Source organism: Helianthus annuus, chromosome 13, assembly GCF_002127325.2.
Source record: "Helianthus annuus cultivar XRQ/B chromosome 13, HanXRQr2.0-SUNRISE, whole genome shotgun sequence".
NCBI lineage: Eukaryota > Viridiplantae > Streptophyta > Magnoliopsida > Asterales > Asteraceae > Helianthus > Helianthus annuus.
Genome location: NC_035445.2, coordinates 7,838,238 through 7,860,232, shown reverse-complemented (window position 1 = coordinate 7,860,232; position 21,995 = coordinate 7,838,238). Strand labels below are relative to the sequence as shown.

Sequence of the window (21,995 nt, the reverse complement as noted above, 5' to 3'; positions counted from 1 at the left end):
TTCCCTTGAGAGCAAATATTGCATGTTAATTATCAACTTGGAGAATTCTAATTCTTCAATACGTTTCACATCATCATTGACACGGTGTGGTCTAACCGGTCATGCCAACTAATTAAATAATTATGATCCATAAACTTCTGGTTTATGACCGTATATGTATTACTTGCATGTATGTAATACAAAACGTGAGATAGAACAATTAACTATCATTTCAAATTGTCATGTCAATTTTCATTGTCTCCACATATTATCTTTATATAATTACTCCCATAATTTACCACATCTAGTGGTCAATCTTATCATGGCCATTATTACAATTATGAACTTGGCTATTATAATCCGATAGTCAATCTCATTATCAACTTGGCTATGATAGCACCTCTAATGATTGATGTCAACATGACAATCATTACAAATTTCTCAATTATGTCTATGATCATTACATTTTCAATCATCGTGATATAATCACATTCACTTCAGAAAACGGAATAACCAGAACAAGCTTTATACCATTCCATATTTACTTTGTCATATGGATATAAAATAATTTCAATTTTTTTCACAATCATGTGTGATAAATGGAAAATTTGTATCCACTTTTTTCACATAAATAGTATTCTCTTCACATAATATCAATCGAGAAGTGATTATATATAAGTCATATAATTCGTATCGGTTTAAAATCTTATGACCCTCTCCCAACTAATAATGATATTTAGGGAGTACGACACTTCGAGTGTCTCATCAAAACATGTTTATTCTCTCATGGTAGTAATAAAAACAATAACTCTCGTTTTTGAGTTCTATTTGGTACAATCTATATAAATAAATGATCAAATGATACCATATATAATATCTTGTACATCATAAGGCCACATTATACACTACACAATACAAAAGACTATAATACATATAAAACGACTTATAATAAAAACTTAATGATGTAAGATGTTCTTTTCATGAGGTGCAAAGAAAATATAAAAAAAAATTAAGTATGTCACGATATAACGAAGCACAAGTATATCTTACATACAATTATTTGCCATAAACAAGTATCACTTTCAAGTTTTCATGATGTTTTAATAACATACGACTCTTTTATTGCTTGCAAACAAGTGTATTTTTATAGTAACAAATCTTACTAAAAAAAAAATCTTAATTCAAATTTCACTTGCAAATATGTTTATACATCCGAATCTTGTACTTTTCTCATATTCTTTAACAAAGTTAATATGTAAACATATGGGATATCATCATCATCATTCATAATATAATAAAAAGAAATCATTAACAACCATGCCGATTAATTTTTTTTAGAAAGTAAAGTTATTGGTAGAGATAAAAATATGCTAATGAAAAAAAAAAAAAAAACCTTTCTTTTTAAATATCTGTGATAAAAATATATTCTACCATTTATTAATTATCACATCTAAAATTAAATAACTGATAATGAAATTTATTAAAATTTTCTAAGCTTAACGAATGAGAACCATGGTGATACGTATGTTAGGCCCATAATCAACTTAGCTGAATATCGTATATTGTGTAAAAGTAATATGAGAAGAAATATATATTAAAAGTAAATCTAGAAAACTATAAAATCGAGCAAGTATACTGAAACTTATACTCTATATGCTTATCACAAATACTCAAAATTTAATTCTTAATTATTGTTGTCCGGTTTTTTTATAGCCGATTAAATTTAGGTTCTCCTGAAATACTCCAAATATCCGGTGAAGTCACACATCACATTCGGAACAGAATGAATTAACAAAATATATATATATATATATATATATAGGGGATGGTTCAAATGAAAACCACTTTTAACGCGAAAACTCGAAAACTAACTAAAAAAAGCCTAAAAAACACACAAAAAAATTTTTTTTTTTTTTTTTTCAATTTTTTTAATAAAAATCGCTAGTTTTTATATATAAAAAAAACTTTTTTTCAAAAAAAAAAAAAAAAAAAAAAAATTTGTGTAGTGCACATGTGTAATAATACACATGTGTAGTACACAGACACATGTGCAGTATTACACATGTGCACTACACAAAAATTTTTTTTTTTTTTTTTTTTTTTGAAATTTTTTTTTTTTTAATAAAAAAACCTGCGAAAATTTGATTGAAAAAAAAAAATTTTTAAAAAAAAATTTTTTTGCATGTTTTTTTGGCTTTTTTTAATTAGTTTTCGAGTTTTCGCGTTAACTAGTGGTTTTCATTTGAACCTTCCCCTATATATATATAGGGGAAGGTTCAAATGAAAACCACTAGTAGACATCGTAATAAAAATAACATTCGCTTATTAAAAACATAATATTTCTTCCTACCATCAAACTTGGAGTTACTGTCATCAAAATCCACAGAACATACTACATTTACATACTATAGTAATTATTTCTTGAACATACTATTCTGAAGTCTTATTGTTTCCTAACCTACTAGCAAAAAGAAATATTATTAATTATATTGTTACATGATTGTAAGTGTTTAACCAGATATACTACATTCCCTTTTTATCCATGCAAATCTCATCAATTTTTGTTATCATACTTGGATGTAATATACAGTTAGAATGGATGATAAAATTGAAAAGATAAACTGAACAATCAAAAATCAATACGAATTACTAATACAAGATTAATAATTAATAAATCTCATGAATCAAAATTAAAACTTACTTGTAGGAATCGGTTTTGGGAACTTTGATTTTTTTTACGACTTCGTAGATGAATTGCCAGAACTCCGCGCTTAGAGTCTCGTGCTGATAACGTGTTGTGAAACTAGCCTAACAGCAAAGAAAGAAGAAGAAAATAATAGGGAGAAATATTTCATTAATTTGAGGTGTATATTACAATACATACAAAAGACTATATATAATTGAGGAAAACTTGTGGAACAAGCCTAATCTATTTTAGGTGTTGATAACCACATTAATAATAAATATATTCATAACACCAATATAGTAATTACCATTAAAAAAAGAAAGAAAACTTAATTTAGAAACCTAGTGGTACGAGGTGACTCTGCTTTTTGCATAAAATATGACGTTCGCGGAAACATGTGTTTTTTTTTTTTTTGAAAGATAAACTTCATTAAAAACACCAACCAAACCCGAAAACCGGGCAGGCCAAAACAAACAACAGAAAACTAACTAAATACTTACAAATTTACACCAATTCGACCATGAGATAGGATTATTCTTTACTCTATATTTGTACCAAAGGAAGCCTAAGGTCCTAACCTCGCTAAAAACCGACTCCACCTTGGCTTCAATACCCGAGAACACAGCCTTATTACGAGCAGACCAGAGGCACCAACACGTTGTTAAGACAATACCATGAATCACCGATTTGATATTATTGGCCACGTTACTGAACCTGTGAATTTCCAACACATCTCTGAAAGAGAAAGCATAGATCGGCGGAATACGGCACCACCAGCTGATTTTCTGCCAAACGAGAGAAGCCAAACTACAGGAACAGAATAAATGGACCACAGATTCGGCCTCCGATTTGCACAGAGGACAAAGGCCATCGCCAACAGCAACACCTCTACTCAACAACGCATCCGATGTCGGCAAACGGTTCAATTCGGCCCTCCAACCAAAGATGTTGCATTTTAAGGGAACCCAAGAACATCGATCCATAACATACAGATTCCTGTTGCCAGCCGACGCATCGATGAGATCCTTGACAGACCTGACCGAAAAAGAACCCGAGCTATCCGGAGACCATACCCAATCGTCTGCATTACTGCTAAGAGAAACCGAAGATATGGAGGACATCAAGTCAGCCAGTTCCGTGCGTTCTTCCCCCAAATCACCAAGAAGAAAGTTGAAGCTTTCTCATGGTTGACAAACATGTATAAATAATAAATATGTATTTCAATTTCAATGAATATAACTAGCTAAGATCATACATTTCAAAAAAAAAAAAAAAAAAAAGAGCCACATATATATATATATATATATATATATATATATATATATATATATAGATGTTCGTGTGTAAAAAATACCTAAAGTTTGAGAAAGGTAAGAAAGAATCTCAGCCATTAAATGATTCCATATCAATTTCATTAGATTAAGGTTATAATTGTAATTCTACCAATAGTTCTAATTAAGGATTAAATTTATGTAACCGATTTTTCTGAGTTATTTTAGGGAATTTGAATTTTGAATATTTTATCAATATACGTAAATATTACAATTCATCTTTCATCCAATTCATCTTTTATCAGTATACGTATACAATTCATCTTTCATCCAAACATCTATGATTCAAGAACACCAGTTCGTAATTCTGCATGGAGAACGACGATCCAGGTAATATCATTATGTTGTTTTTTCGTTTATTATGTAATGGTAATTAATATTCGTCAAAGCAAAGCTTCAATTTTCAATCATCTATTATGTCAATTTTCAAGAACAGCAATTCGTAATTCTATATGGTGTTTTTTTGCTTGGGTGATGTTCATTTAGTATACCAGTTTATTTGCCAATGAGCTTGTGGTGGAGTGGTAAGGGAGAGATTTGAGTTTCCATGAGACTTAAGTTCAATTCCTGCTTCTCCCCATTAGTTTTCAAAGGCATCTGGTGATGATGGGAGACTAGGCGAGTAGGCGGCGATCGCTAGTTCAATCCTTGAACTGAATGGGTTTTACCTCACCGCACTGTCGTGCCTTTGGGCGAGTGTTCACGGGCTTCTGCCCTAGGTGAGGGTTTTCCCCAATTCGGAGACGAGTGTATCCCGATGTGGTGAATTTCACCAGTAGCCCATTTGGAGGATTCGTTTGCTGTTCAAAAAAAAAGTATACCAGTTTATTTAATGACACCACGTGTAATCCTTTCAGGGTGTTTTATATGTACATAGTGTTTTTGATGTATACTAGTAAAGTTGGAGGGTTTTTTTTTTAACAGTTGTTTATTTGATATAGTTGATTAGTTGTTTGTGGTGTTATGTTTACATATGATGTTGTGGTGTTTTTTGGTCTGTTACAATCTGATTTAGTTTTTATCATGAACATGTGTTTTGACAATTTGATGTTATAGTGTATGGTGTTTTAGACTTTTAGATAACTTGAGGGATAATTACCTAAGTTTAAGACACTTTCTTCTTTAATTAACATTTAAGACTCACAAAAATACTAATAGAAATATTAATTCTGATTTTTTTTTGTTGTTGGGCCACACTACTTTCTATTTACATCACATAGCTACATAAGGTTTTAATGGGGATAACAAATGGAAGGAGATTATTCGTGTGTTGGTTATGGTGATGTGTTACGTAATATGAAAAGCTAGGAATGATATTGTGTTTGACAATGATAGAGGTAATACTGAAGATATTTTTGAAGTAGGTAGATCTCTGGAATTTTTTTGGCTTAAAAATAGGTTTAAGTATAAGGATATAGTGCGGAGAGAATGGTGTAAGTATCCGTTGTATATGGTGTAGTTTGGTTGGTGGTGCGGGCCTGGGTTTTTTGTCAGGCCGGCCGTTTCTTTAATAAAATTCTCTTTTCAAAAAAAAAAAAAAAAAAGAAAGAGTTAATTGTATATTTATATATTTTTTCTGAAAGGCAAATTTCTTTAATTTTGTCGTCTGTGATACTTGAACCCAAAACCTCACTCTCCCAAGGTGTTTACATTTATATTTTTTATATCATTGATATAATGGGTGAGGATCAAATAAGAAGTTTATTTTGGCTAAGAAGTATAGGAAGCAATAGGATAATGACATGTGGCAAAATTTAAAATAAAGAGGAAGGGTATTTTAGTCAAACGCATCATTTCTTCTTCCTTCTTCTCCCAGTAACTTCAAAACCCACCATCTTCAACCATTTCTTCACTTTCTATCTCAATAATCACCAAATTATAGTGCGATTTTCATCACCAATCATTGAATTAAACACCCGATCAATGTGTTCTTCAGTTTTTTTTTTTTTTTTTGAAGAAAACCCAGTTTAATTTCATACAAAATCTCATTTTTTCCTGTGATTTTGAAGATAATCACTCGATCCGTTCGATTCGATGGCTGATAAGTGTTTCTATCATTCAAATTTCGTCAATTGTTGAAGAAACCGACTTCGATCCATGTAAAATTTTTTAATTTCATTTTTATGATCTCGGTTTTTGATATAGTCATTGCGTTTTACGATCTTGGCGGGAGTCCGGGGGCAGCGCCCCTGGTAGCAGGGTCCCATGGGCAGCAGCCCCTGGCGAGGTCCAAGGGGCAGAGCCCCTGGCTGAGGTTGAGCTGCATCAGAAAATTTAATTTTCTGTAAATTGCCTCTGAAAAACTACATTCGTAGACAGTTTTTTATCTCCTACTTACTGGTTCAGACAATTCACAGACAAAACTATTGTCATGGTTCAATGCGTTTTAGAGAGAACACTTTCTTTGGTATTTTTAGGCCATTGCATTTTAGAACTAAGACATTTTTATGTGTTTTCTGGCCATTGCGTTTTAGAAAAACACATTTTTGAAGTGTTTTTAGTCATTGCGTTTTAGGTAAAACACATTTTTAGGTGTTTTCAGTCCATTGCGTTTTAGAGAGAACACTTTCTTTTGTTTTTTAGGCCATTGCGTTTTAGAAAGGTGACATTTTTAAGTGTTTTCTGGCCATTGCGTTTTATAAATAAGACATTTCTTTGTGTTTTTGGTGCATTGCATTTTAGGTAAAAACACATTTTTATGTGTTTTCAGTCCATTGCGTTTCAGAAAACAGACATTTTAAGTGTTTTCTGGCCATTGCGTATTAGAAATAAGACATTTGTTTGTGTTTTTGGTGCATTGCGTGTTAGGTAAAACACATTTTTATGTGTTTTCAGTCCATTGCGTTTTAGAAAGTACACTTTCTTTTGTGTTTTTAGGCTATTGCGTTTTAGAAATAAGACATTTTTTTTGTGTTTTCTGGCCATTGCGTTTTACAAATAAGACATTTCCTTGTGTTTTGGTGCATTGCGTTTTAGAAAAATGTCATTTTTTAGGTTTTTTTTTTCTATTGCGTTTTACGCAACTGAGTTTTTTTCCATTGCGTTTTACGCAACTGGGTTTTCAGAAAATTTTTTTCGAAAATATAGCAATAGTATACTCGTTTTAAAGATAAAAAAACGCTCGTTTTTTTTTTGTGCAATTTTTATAAAAAAAATAATGTCGTATGAAAGAGTTATTAATGTTTAAAAAATGGGGGGGGGGGGGAATTGGAAGAGAGATAAACTATTGTCTTGTATTGACTAGAATGCCCCTAAACAAACCTACGCGCCTCTTTCTTCCCTTCAATTTCCATCATTTAATCTTAGCCCTTGATTAAATAAATGGATGGTCAAGATTACTTCCTAGAGCCAAATAAACTTTCTATTATATCCTAACCCTTCATACAATTGCCTAATTTGCTAAAAGTTCTTGTCTAATTTTCTAAGGCTATAGGGTGTGGTTTGAGCCCCATGGGGCTTTATCAAGTCCACCTAAGCGACACGTAAGAGCCATGTCAGCTTGGGGGCTTTATCAAGCCCCCCTATAATTTGGAGGGTGTGGATGGAGCCCTATAGCGCCCCTCCTTAATTCAGTGAGTATGGTCAAATGCAATAACTCTCCTCGATCCACGCGTTGGTTGCTCGTTATCACCATGGCGAGAGTTCAATGGCGCCTGGGGTGCGGTATTATAGCGTCGGGGGGCGCTATAGATGCCTAGCTGGCGAGGGTGGTGCCCCACACCCTCCAGCCTAACTAGTGTTGTATACATTTTTGTCAACGCTTGGTTTTTGGTTGTTTCATATCTTTGAATAGAAATGTTTTCTATTAAATCGCCTGGGGTGTGGTGTTATAGCGTCAGGGGGCGCTATAGATGCCTAGCTGGCGAGGGTGGTGCCCCACACCCTCCAGCCTAACTATTGTTGTATACATTTTTGTCAACGCTTGGTTTTTGGTTGTTTCATATCTTTGAATAGAAATGTTTTCTATTAAATCTGTGTAGTTCTCTACCTCTCTTCTAAATCTTACAAATCAAATTGTTAGATAACTAGAAATCAAGATTAGAGACTAGTATTTATCACGCTCATTTAGGGTTTAGTGATATGACATGTTAAAATATAACAATCCAAATTTGTCATGTATTATTAATTATATGTATTTTTAAATATCAAATTTCTCGTGTATTTGAAGCTCACACCTCGTTTTTCAGGACCCAAGCAGGCAAGCGTCTCAAGTTTTTAAGGAACCAAGCACCCAATTCATTTCGAACCGACCCATATTTTTGCCCCGTAGAGAAAGTTATTGATTCCGTCACTAAAGTAAGGTCTTGAGCAACGATACAACCTTTGATAGTTTTATAATGTTACAAGTAACCTACATATTGCACATGATTGCAAATATGTAATCATTAAAACAACATATAGTTTTTTTTACAAAATAATTTAAGATATTGTAAGTATCTTTTAATTGAGAAACGGATATATGAACTTTGGAACTTGCAAAGCAATTAAATATTGATAACTCTAAAGTCTAAACAAAACGATTTAATATGTTTAATGTAATATGTAATTACTCTTTATTTTTCAACTTTGTATAGAAAGTAATTTTTAAAGATTATATATTACATTAACTAGGTTTTATGATTTGAGAGCATATTATTTATTTTGCCATAAAATTCACGGTATTAGCAATTAGTGAATTTATAAAGTCTACAAGATCCAAAAATTGAATAGATGACCATATGAGAAGAGGGTCAACAAGTTTAGCTAAACATGTGGTTAGTGTGAAAAATGCACCGAAAGAATTTTTGGTTCTAAATTATAACTTAAGCGATTGGTTCTAAATTATAACTTAAGCGAATAAATAGTGGATTTTACTATGACAATATCATACATTAATACGATGGGAATATAAGTATAAGTATATGTAAATATATTTGAAAGCAAGTTTAGTATAAAGCTTGGATCGGTAGAGAGAATTGACAAAAAGGTAAAATCTCTGTCTCACCATAAAATATGTAAACACAATACATGACAAAGGAATAAATGATAACCGAGTAAAATATACGGGGTGTGAATAAAAATTCACTAAATGACAAAGTTAGGGAAAACCATACTTTTAGCATTGTGGGTGGGGCGTAAAACTGTACTAAGTATTAACCTAAAATTCCCTAAATAACAAAGCATTAAATAACAACCGAATAAAGTAGAAGGGTGTAAACAAAGATTCAATAAACGACAAAGCTAGAGTGTAAATGAAAATTCTATAAATGATAAATGAGTAAAGTACAACGAATGTAAATAAAAATTCACTAAATGACAATTGAGTAAAGTATAACTTAATAAACAAAAAATTTACTAAGGTGGTGTTTGTTTTTTGCTAGAAGCATTTCAGAACCTCTTATGTCTGCCCCGCGCAGACCACGCGCAGACATAAGGGTCTGCAGCTTGTTTGTTTTCTCGCAGACCTTTCATTAAAAAAGGTCTGCGAGACCTCTTCTTCATACAGACATGAATCAATGTCTTCTAAGGTCTGCACAACCTTTTCTCCTTCACATTTTGAAAACACAGAGAACCCTTCTCCTCCTCCACTCTTCTCCTGCTCCACAGACCGCCGCCACCTCTGACGTCTCTCGCACATCTCCAGCCGCACCCCCACCACCTCGAGAACTCCACCTTCTCCCGCACATCTTCAGGTATGAATTTAGGGTTTTTTTAGAGAGAGACCGTAGAGAGAGAGGTGGCAGCAGGAGAGAGAGGGGGAAAGAAGAGAGAGGGATCGACGGTGGTGGTGGGTTTTGATGGCGGTGTTGGTGGGTTTGATGGCGGTGGTGGAACGAAGAGAGAGAGGGGGGGGGCGACAGGAGAGAGAGAGGGAAAGAAGAGAGAGAGAGAGACAAGAGATAGGAGAAGGTCTGCAGTGTGTGTTGTGTGTGTTGAAGAGGTTTTTATGTAAAAAAAACAAACACTCTTCTCATTACAGACTACAGACATTTAGTCCACCTCTTCTCCTGCAGATGTGGTCCACAGACTGCAGACCTTTTACCTCTTTAAAAACAAACACCGCCTAAATAACAAAAGACGATAAAAGACAAAAATTTACTAAATGAGAATTGAGTAAAGCATAGCATATATAAACAAAAAATTTACTAAGGAGTAAATAACAAGACACTAAAAGACAAAAAAAAACTATGTTCTAAATTAATATATAGATAATTATGAATTAAAAAAATGCCTAATGCAAGTGTTTAGTGATATGGTCTTGGAAAAATATGATATTCTATGATATTGTTTATTTTTGGTCTTGGAAAAACATGATATTCTATGATATTGTTTATTTTGGAAATCTGATAAAACTAAAAATAAAGAGAGTTAATTACTGTTTTCGTCCTTGTGGTTTGTCAAAAATCACTATTTCAGTCCATTAGTTTAAAAATTGCGATTTCAGTCCCTGTGGTTTCACTTTCGTAACCATTTCAGTCCCTGTGGTTTCACTTTTGTAACCATTTCAATCCATTTATTCTGTTAGTACATGGACTGAAATGGTTATGAGGTGGACTGAAATGGTTACGAAAGTGAACCCACAAGGACTGAGAATCGCAAATTTTAAACTAATGAACTGAAATAGTAATTTTTGACAAACCACAGTGACGAAAAAAGTAATTAACTCAAAAACAAAATTATAAATTTTTAGATATTTCAGATATCAAAAAATTCAAATATACGAATTTTTGGATAGTGTATATTCGGATATCGAATGGTTCAGATTAGATTTTGGGATTCTATAACTTTTTAACACCCCCTAGTCTTGGAGGCGGGTGATATATTGATTGAACTAGCCTAAGGACCCGTGTATTACACGGGTTGATAAAAGATAATATGGATTAATAATAGTTGTTTACATTAAATGTTATGAATATATACACCTATTTAAACAGATCATGTAATAACTTTTTATTAACAATTATTAGTATGTATATATCACAATTCGTTGAATATCTCTTTATACACCACATTAGTTGTTTTATCCGTAGGTTTTCCATTGTTGTCAAGTATGAGTATCTTGACACCATTTCTTGTTTTCACCATTGATAAGGCAACATACAACTGACCATGAGAGAAGACCGGTTGTTTGAGGTACAAACCTACTCTTGAAAGAGATTGGCCTTGACTTTTGTTAATGGTCATTGCAAAACATACGGCCAGTGGAAATTGCCTTCTTTGAAAAGAAAAAGGAATCTTTTTATCAGAAGGTATCAAGTTTAATCGAGGGATATATGTGCAAGTACCAATATTTGAACCAGATATTATCTCCGCTTCTATTACACGGTTGTGCAGCTTTTTTACTTGTAGCCTTGTACCGTTGCACAATCCATTCCGTTGATCAATATTTCTTAATAACATCACTGGAACACCAACTTTCAGGACTAACCTATGATTTGGTAGGCCAGATATTTTAAGACCATTGAGCACATCCGGAGAGTAAAGTCTTTGTTGTGTAGAATTTACATCTTCAGACGGACAAAGACTGTCAAAGCTAAGATACTCTTTTTCTTCACCAGGAAACATTGCTAGCAACCTGTCATTAATCTCATGAACAACTTCATTTTTAGGTGCAAGTATGGCCCGGTCACTGAAATAGTTATGGGCGTCTACGTTTTCCAAGATTGATGGATAAACAAAATCAATTAAACTTCCAATTGGATCAGCTGGATCAGTAATCAAAAGATCTTGTGGTATTTCAATAGTTGCTTCTCCATCATTTGGACCACCAACGTTACCCTCACCCAAATCCAAAAGCCATTTGCCAAAACTATTTATTTCATCAACATCAGCCGTAGATCTTCCAACCGTTAACCTCATGTTTCTAGTTAGTCTTAGCAATTTACATTTACTCCACAAATAAGACGAACATAAGGAGGCATTAACAATCTCTTGTCTGCCACCATTTGGAACAACAGGTAATATTTGTCTAAAATCTCCTCCAAAAACAATAACCTTACCTCCAAATCGGATTTCAGAATTGAGAGATGTGTCAATGTTGAAAACGTCATTCATTGTTCTATCGAGCGCTTCAAATGCATGTTTGTGAACCATAGGTGCTTCATCCCAAATTATCAATTTAGTCTCATGAAGTAATTTAGACAGATCACTTTCTGGTTTTATATTACATACCGAATCTTCAGTAAGATTCAACGGTATGCTAAACCTGGAATGTGCAGTCCTGCCACCATCTAACAACAACGATGCAATTCCACTTGAAGCCACATTTAACACGATTTAACCTCTTGATCTAATTGCAGCGGACAATGTCTTCCATAGAAATGTTTTACCTGTTCCGCCATACCCATAAAGGAAAAAAATCTGACCGTTATCACTGTTTACTGCTGCCATAATCTCTTCAAAAAACAGAGCGTTGTTCATCAGTTAACATTGTCAATTGACTATCGTACAGATTTCCAAGGTATGTTGTATCATATGCCTGCTCCTCGTATATCAAACGACAATCGGAAATACCTGAAGACGACATATCTAGATATGGCATTGATTCAAATCTTCGCAAAGAAGAATTATTTCGCAATAAAAACTTTTCAATATCAACCAAGACATAGTTCTTCAGTTGGTGATCCGGAATTGATAACGCTACGCAATACGAAAGAAAACAACATCATATTATGAATAGGGAAAAAATTTCATCATAATAACATAAAATAACTTAAATAATGATGAAAACATCAGATTATTTTTTCAAAAAATATAAGTAATAAAAGTCAGTGTAAACAAAACATACTTGTAACTCGATGGTATTTTGCTAATCTGTAAACAAAATCGTCCGCCATGTATCTCCACGAACTTTCCCAAACAACCTCAGGTCTAGAAAGACTACTGGATAACAACATCGTAGAAAATAAATTCCGAATGTATGAAGCGCTTCCAGTTAAATTTGCTTCTTTTATTGCCTCTACATATTCTGAATCATCATCTAAAAGACCATGTGCGTAGCAAGCATCTCTGTATGTATCGTAAACTTTACCATTAACTGTTTTAATGTCATCAAACGATGTTGTTCCTCTAACCTTGTTAAGAAGAATTCTCAAGAAATACGCTTCACCTAAAGATGGAGATACGGAATGAATCCTGCCAATTGATTTTTTCCCTTTTCTTGGTTCCCATACTCGCTTGTCAAGCTTCCATACATAAAAAATAGGGAACTGAACGTATGTAAGTGTACGTGCCAACAGGTCATTTGGGTCTTTATTACGTTCCATCCATGATAGAAACATTGAAGATTTAACTGACGGTTTGTTTAGAACAGAGTTAATATCCTCGTCAGGGCCGAAAACAACAGGTTGTTGGCCAGGTAAATGGAATGGAAGCCTCATAACAGAAGGTGTTCTATAATGTACTTCGTTAGCAAATATCCTCCAAGATGCTTCGCAAGCTGATATATAGCGGCAATCGTTATAATCTTTGATCTCGTCTTGTGGTTGCTCTTCCGGTTGATTATCACCATGCACAACAGCTATAGTGGCTCTATCAGGACCTTTATTGATGTATTTAAAAAGATATTTTATAGACGCGGCTTGATTGCACCATTCAACGTTGATATGAGCTTGATATCTTTTCAATATTTTTTTGTTGTAAGGAACCACACTCCTGTTATCAAGCTCAATTTTATTTTTCACAACAGAAGCACCATTGTTTCTCCTTCTGTATAATGGAAACCCATTTGAATCTAGTGTTTTGTGATTTTGAAACTTTTTTGGAAAGCCTTTTGAATACTTCATATCTACCATACATGGAGAGCTCAACCTAGCATTACCACATGGACCATGTATCATATACTCTTTGACCAGGATGAATAATTCTGGATCTTCATCTCTGTTTGGAATTTCTGCAGATATAAATGAATCAACATGGTCCACAGTAGGTAATTTGAATTCAGGTTCCATGAATAAGCATAAATGGGCATGAGGCAAACCACGTTTTTGGAACTCGATAGTGTAAACAACTACAGAAAAAAAAACAAAGTGTTAGGTTTGATGATGACTAATAATTTAATTATTTTTGTAACATTACCTGCTGAAGCTTTGCTTAATAGATGATTCTTTTTTAAATCTTTGCAGATTGAATCGAGTTTTATTTTGAACAATCTAGACAGGATATCAGGCCTATCTTCCGGACTAAGATTGGTGTCTTTGAGAAACCGTTGAACTTCTGGCCATTTTGGATTGCATGTTATGGTTATAAAATAATCTGGATAACCAAAGCATTTACACAGAGCCATAGCGTCTAAATAATTTTGCATCATATATCGTGCTCCACCAGTAAAAGAAGACGGCAAAAAAAATACGTTTTCCAGCTTTAGATATATCATCTTGACCTTTACTTCGTAATTTACGGAGGCTTTCATATGTGTCGGACCTAAGATCTTTTTGTTGATATCGTATGTACCTAAGTCTCTCGCTCTCTATCATAGTATACGCGTCAACCAAGAACTGCTGGAATAGCCTCTTAGAATTAAGGATTAATGAAAACTGATTTATACGATCCTGGATACGATAGGCAAAGAACTCTCTCATAGTACACTTTGGACGTGTTTTATTAACAACATCAACAACACCTCTATGAGGGATATCAATTATGTAGCCATCATCTCCGTACGGAAACAAAATCGGATATTGTAGTGCGAGATATGATGGATGCAACTCACTAATTCTTTTTAGTTCACCTGTTTGAGTCTCAACTACAATATCTCTATTGTCAACGACATTTTCGATATCACCAACAATGAGAGCAGCAATCTCACCAGCCGTTGGTAAGTTATACGTGCGACCATCTTTTTCTCTTGTTCCAATTATTCGAAGCTTCATATTTACATTAGGATTGTCTGGGAAGGAATCCCTAACTCTTCTATAAGTTTTGACCAACTCATTGTCATTGTCTAGTACATCCTTTATATGTTCGATTAGTTTACGATCAACATTTGCCGAAAAAGAAGAAGATGCACCATCTGAACCACTGTTACAAAAATGTTATCAAATATTATTCAAATTGTCATAAAATATGAATTAGTAAGCTGAATATAGATGGACTTTACCTAAATATCGATTGCCTGTTTGAAATTTCGTTCTCAGTATCATATATGTATAGTTGGCAAAATTTTGGTTGCGCTCCGTTGTTTAGCATAAGACTTCCAATTGTATGATAATTCTCACCGCTAATTCTGTGACAACCCGAACTTGGATGATGTAACGTTAATCTTGCGATTGTAACTTCTCGCTAATAACTCCGTTAAACTTAAACGTGTAGATAACTTGGTTAGTTAACATGCTGGTATAGTTGGGCCACGTGTATGTTGGGTCACAACGCACACACACGCACACCCGGGGCCCAAACTAAACACACGAATAAACCCAATGACATCGGACCTATGATTAGGCTTAGTAGAGCCCAAATGGATGGTAGACTTGGGCCGGCTTCTAGCATCAGCGTATATACACACGTGAGACTCAATATTACAAACATATGCTAACCCTAGTTTCTCCTTTCCTCTCATCAAGACCCGATGACAACATCTTTTCGTGAAGCTTATCCTTTGAGTCCCCCTAGCATCTTAATTCCCTCGGTCAGTATACTCTCACCTTGTTGCAAATCAGATCTTCTTGTCATGCATAGTGTGTCGATACCAGATCGTTGCCATAGATTATGCTTGTATGTGATGTTTTGTGTATTACTCATGTGCATGATAAAAGTGGATAACCATGAATAAGAAAATTGCGGCCATTTGTAGCTAATGTTTTGATAAAAGTGGATAACCTTGATCAATGTGTATTTGGATAACCTTGAATAAGAAAGTGGCGGCCATGTGAATAAGAATATATATATTGATAGTTTGAATGTTAAAGGATGTTTGAGTATGTAATATTGATTAAATAATGAACTGCCATCTCAAACAAAAAGCTATTATACTATTTGGTTTAAATTGAGCTTTCTATTGTAGAAGAAGAATGAAACTAGGACTTGCTTGTTAGATAGAATTGTGGTTTCATATAATTGGCACGAATTATGGGGAGGGTTATGAAGATACACGGTTATGAAAAAGGGGATTAGAGTGGTGCTAGTATTTTCGGAACATGATGTTTGTATAGAAACTGTTATGTGCTTAGGATAGAAAGCGATAACGTATAAAAGAAGTGAACCCATGAATACGTAACCTCATGTGCACTGAATAATAAAAACCCTACCTCCCACCATCTACTGTGCGTTGGCTGCAATCATACCCTTCCCCATTGCGAGACATCGCCTGGACCGATTAAGGCTTTGGTTAGTGATTCTTTATCCAAGTTAACTATGATTTTGTGTGAACATATAATCATGATAAACAAACTGTTGAGTTATGTATGGTTGCATGATAATCGATACTTAGGGTGTCTTGTTCTAGCCATTGATGGGTAATTGCATGAAACATGAAAGTGAATCGTATGTTTGCATTATTATCATACAAATTATTAGTGGACCACACATGTTCTGATTGGACCGTGTGATTTGGTAATGTGCATAGGGGATCACAATTATGATGGATCTGATTGATTGGGAATAACAATGAGGTGATGATTTAAGGTAGTGTAACTAATAATATAAATTAATAAGAGGTCCAATATAAGTGAAGGAAAGTGGATTAATGGAATTGATAAATGGGAATGATAGAAATTTAACTTAGTTGGAATATGAGCTGGAAGTAAAAGAGTAAATCATTGGACCGAAATACTGACCATAAGCACAGTTAGCATTTGGGTTGGAACAATTGCCATTGTGAACTGCATAGTTGGTAGTATATACTGATCTGGGCTGGAACTTTTGACTGTTTGCACAGGCTATTTGGGCCTGGAATCTAGTTGGGCCGCAAACTCATACGAGCCCTACGAGGGGCTGTTTAGTTACTGATGTATGTTGTATGCTTGAAATAGGAGTTTTGTTCCAAGTGAAGATTGTGTATATGAATGTTATGATTTAATAAATAGGTGATGATTATCTGTCGATTTACATGTGCCATTATCGAATGATGATATGTGTCTTTAGTTATTGGGACTGTTGTGTAACTGGACTAATAAACACATGTTTATTGGGATGGGTCGAGAGGTGAACACACTACGTGAAATGTATGAAATTCGAATGATTATTTTGTGGCTACATGTTAATTGTTACAAGTTGTTACATACGCGGTTTGGTAGAACAAGATTCTAACGGTTAGTGGTAACCACCATAGGGACCAATTGATCAACTTGGAATACGTGCTTTAATCTTACCGAGCAAACCAAAGGTGAGTTCACTACATTCGAGCATGCGTCCCAGTGGTTGGGGACAGTCAGGGGGTATCCCGCGGAGGGATAAGTCTTTTGGGTAAAAACGGGTATATTGGTTAATATTCTCACCTATCATTCTTGTAAGTCCCTTATTATGTTACCTGGAGGGTAACGGGTATTAGTTGGTAGCGCTACTTAGGTTTGGCACCCTCACACCGCTCCTAGATAGGACGGATGTGAACTAATGACCCAGTCGAGGCCCAGTACTAGATAGGAGTACGTGGGAAGGGCAGTCATGTATATCAGGAGCCGTCTTGTTCGGAATTGAGATATTAACAATATTACTTGCACTGGTTATTGAACTGTTTTACATACAACTGGTAACAACGTTTTCTAAAAACTGTGAACTCGCCAGCTTTGTCTGAGACACTTGTTACATGCTCGCAGGTCGTTAGGTACTTGGGAACAGGAACTTGCTGGCTGGAGGGCGTGAGTGGTCATGGTTGCATTGATGAGCTTATTTATCAAATATTTATTTACTGTGGTTGTTTGGAAAGTATTTACATTATGTTACGTCAACGCTTCCGCTGAACATGATGGTTTTCGAATTACTTATGTTTGGATTTTATTACTATTAAATGATGAAACCTTATTTTAAACTTATGGATTCAATGTAATTGGTGGCTCATTGCTAGTCGTCACACGCCTAACAGGGACACTCCCTAGGTGGTCATTTGAGGGTGTGACAGTTTGGTATCAGAGCCACTGGTTATAGTGAACTTGGTTTTAAAACGTTTTTTTATAAAACCAGACTATAACTGAACAGATCCGAAATCGACCATGACACTCAGCTCCAAACTGCAAGGTTCGTTTCTCGTTTACTATTGCATAGTATATCTAGTGTTGGCTTATGAATAACATCACACGTGAATGCACACTTATCACTGCAGTATGAACTTCTATGTTACCAACCCATGCTACATATTTTAAGAGTGCGACTCTTCTTGAAATTTCATGATCTATGTTGTGGCGTCATCCGTTTTATTGCTCGAAATCGGGGAACCTTTTAGCGCGAGTTGAGAGGCACTGAGATAAGCATGCAAATTGCCTTATTATTATGGGTGCACACATAATAATAATGTGGGGTGCATGTGAGTCCCAGTGAGGCTTAACGAGTGTGAGAAGGGTTTCGCTCTGTTAATTGATGTTATGTTAGAACTCAACAGTCCATAGCAGTCATAGCAGTGATTATCTCCTACTCGAACATGATCTTTTCACCCCTTTCTGAACCCTTACGAATCCCGATGCTATCGAGTGTCACCTGATCACACATCTGAACGCCTAGCGTGTAGAATGTTAGGTGCTAGTACGAACGTCCCTGAGTTGGATGGCTCAGCGTCAAATGATTGGACTATACTTTCCTCACTTATCTTTGTTTGCTGGAACTTAGTGAGTTGACGCCTTAGATACCGAAGTGCGACCACTTCTGCAACACTCTCGCAACATAGCGCGTATTACTCAATCGACTTGCTAGATCGATGGACAAAAGGTTGAGCGTAGTATTTTACCAACCTCAGTAATTGGACAACCCTGATTACCGGCAATGAACACCAGCAAATTGACTTCAATTGAATTCCTAACCCTGGTCAACGACTCGTGGGAGTCAACTCTTACGAATCAATCGGGACATAAGCGATGACAACAGATTATGGTATGGAATATGTGGCTACCAGCACAGTGAGTGGCGCGTGGCACAGGATGTGAAAAGATGGACTTTGGTGGCGAAAGATCGTAAAGCATCGTTTCAAGCAACGACATTGAAGGCAACGGTCGCGGAAACATCAAGGTACTCGTAATCATAGTCTACAGCATGGAACCAAAGGTGACATTGACAGGGATTGACTGTTGCTTAGTCAAGATGTCAACAACCAAGGGAATAATGATAGTATTCGGAATCCTCGCAACCGTAACAACAACACTGGAAATGATGCTCGTGGAAGGACATTTAGGATTGGCGTAGGCGACGCCAGGCATAGCAGCAACATGGTAGCTTGTATGAGTAGCAAATCGCTTCGTCTCTGTTCTGTTTAACCCTGACGCTTCTTGAAGCCGAACCTGTTGTGAAATTAACTAAGGGCAAGACAATCGAAACCTCATAGGTTCGTTGGGATGCAAACTCGACCTTGTGGGACAAGTGTTCAACATCGGCGTTCCTTCTACTACCCCTGATGGTTACAATGCAGTGGATAGTGTGGATTGGTTATTCAGAAATCGCGCAGACATAGCTTGTGAGGGGAAAATTTCGTGTGGAGAATAGTTATTTGTTCTAAAGCAACAAAGTGGTGCAAAGGTTAGTGCCATTTCAACTATGAAGGCCCAAAAGTGTCTACTGAGGGACCACCCCGCTACGTTAGCAACCGTTACTGATATTGAGGCTAAGGAAAGGAGGATCGAGGATCCACCAATTGTTCGTGATTCCTCTCAGTGTGCTACCCGGGGAGCTTTCGGACTTACTTCCACCACTGTTAGGCAGAATCTCAGTTTGATTTCACGACAGGGGTAGCCCTGGTTATTCGTACTAAATACCGTCTTACACCAGGAGGGTTGCAAGGACTATCTACAAGAACTGTTGGACAGGAGTTTTGTTGGACATAGTTTTTGTTCGCTTTGGGGAGCCCCAGCTATATTCGGGGAGATAAAGCCTCTTCGTATGTGTACTGATTATCCAAATGTGACACCTCGAAAAATTTCGTCCAATGATGCATTGACACGTGTCATAGGCTTTGCATATGCGAAAACATACTTTAGAGGGACTAAAATTGACAAACAGTGAAAACTATGGAACGTAAGGGTCCAAGGTGTCAACGACGAATAAATAGACTCTATAATAACCCTACATAATGTTTATAACCCTAAACGGATGGATCATGGATCATACGAAGCGGAAATTGCACGAAAGTGAGGAATTACAAACTATAGGGACTAAAAGTGTCAACATGTTGAATTTGTACCTCTGAGTGAACTTTTGGCAGCCCCGAAGCTTTGTAATGCTAGAATATACTCACTAGAATATGTGGTAAAAATTTCACGAAGTTTCGTTATCGTATGAGAAAGTTATGGCCAAAACCGTACTTGAGGGGTTAAAAGCGTCAACGTCGAATTTCATGACTTTTCGGGTGAGCGCAAAGTTAACCGAGGACATTACCATGTTGGTAAATGTCCCAAGGTTCTTAAAAACCTAGTTTGAGGGTTTACGAGTCAAGATAAATGGCCAAATCATCGTAACCAAAGTACAGGGACCAAAACTGCAACAAATGAGCAAAGTTTGGAGCTGCAGACCCCAGGCGCCCGCCTGAGGCCTTACGTGGGCCGCGACCCAGCGCCCAGATGCAGCAGTTCGCGAACAGTGCTATTTGGGTCCGAATTTTGAGTGCTTGACAGCTTTCTCCACCTCTAAAACTCACCAATGGATGGCCATGCATGTCTTGGACACCTGTGAGCTTCCTATAACATCTGAAACATCATAAAATCTGATCAAAAGCATCATTCTTGAGCACTTGTGTTAGTAACCAAGAACACCACAACTTGCAAGAATTCACAAGGCGTTTCCAGGAGCAATCTGATCGACAAGGCAACTTCCAAGTCCTATCTAGGCTTCATTAGGACCTTTGTAAGCATTCATAACCCTCTCTAATTCGTTCTATCATAGATTATTAGCCAAAAGTCAATCCGTTGTTCATATAGTTTGACTTTTCGATTAAACGAATTTGGCTCTGTCATTTCTCAAATTGAAACCACTTATAAGTTGGTATTTATGTGGGAAACAAACCCTCAAAAGGGTATTCTCTGATTCCCACTCTAAGCATGCTATTTGTCGAGTCAAAGTTGTTCTTAAAAAGTCAACAGGAAATGTTTTTGCAAAATATGGCATAAATGGTAATGTAGATGACATGCAATCGGTTTGATCATCAAAAATAGCTTTATAGTGAATGTAAGAATGTGTTTTTATCATGATCAACTCGACAATCTTTAGTATAAACTCGGATCGGAACCGAAAGTCTTATAAAACGACTTATTCTTTGACTCTCGATTCGGATCCGTGCATGCATGTTTGAGATCTGTATTAGAGTTTATTTTGACCATTTTTATTTAAGTTTAACTCTCTGGAATTTTTACATCTTGAGTCTATGCTTAACCGATTCATATGCATGTTTCCGATTTATGCTTAAAGTTGACTATTTTGCCCTTTTGGTTATAAAACGTGATTTTTGGAAAAGTGAAAGAGTAGAAATCTTTATTTCTGAATTATAAACTTGCACCGAAAATTTGAGACCAGTTGGAGGTCCAGATTTTGAGTTATGGCCGATATCGTAAAACTATATCTTTATGTTAAATAAACGGCGCATTTAGCGTATAACCTATTTAAGGCCACTTTTTGGTATAAAACTTTTTACCCACAGATGTTATATAATATTTTGGGATTTTTGAAGATTTTTATTTAATTTTTGGCTGATCGTATCATAGGTCGCTAAGTCGATTCGGTTAATGCCGGTTTTGACCGTTTAAGCCATAAAATGAGTTTTATACATCCTTTTGACCCCAAACCTTCTTCTACTGATTTTATTTGTTAAATAGATTATTTTGAGCATTCTGGATATATAAAAATCTCAGCTTTCTTTTAAAAACCCGGAAACGGCTCTAAATCGCTTTCTAAGC

At 35.6% G+C, this 21,995-nt stretch overlaps 2 protein-coding genes across 2 annotated transcripts in view; both read right to left on the bottom strand.

The window, feature by feature from the left end:
• Positions 1-3,153: 3,153 nt before the first annotated feature.
• Positions 3,154-3,786, bottom strand: LOC110900425. Its single transcript, XM_022147316.1, has one exon. The coding sequence runs from the start codon at positions 3,784-3,786 to the stop codon at positions 3,154-3,156; it is 633 nt and encodes a 210-aa protein (XP_022003008.1).
• Positions 3,787-10,953: 7,167 nt separating this feature from the next.
• LOC110900424 overlaps positions 10,954-21,995 on the bottom strand; it is a 30,188-nt gene continuing 19,146 nt past the window's right edge. The window contains exons 8-13 of the mRNA XM_035982121.1: positions 14,327-14,986; positions 14,053-14,229; positions 12,764-13,984; positions 12,490-12,615; positions 12,306-12,371; positions 10,954-12,206 (exon numbers count right to left, since the gene is read on the bottom strand). Of these exons, the coding sequence (XP_035838014.1) occupies positions 10,954-12,206; positions 12,306-12,371; positions 12,490-12,615; positions 12,764-13,984; positions 14,053-14,229; positions 14,327-14,986 (3,503 nt within the window). The remainder of the gene's footprint in view (positions 12,207-12,305; positions 12,372-12,489; positions 12,616-12,763; positions 13,985-14,052; positions 14,230-14,326; positions 14,987-21,995) is intronic.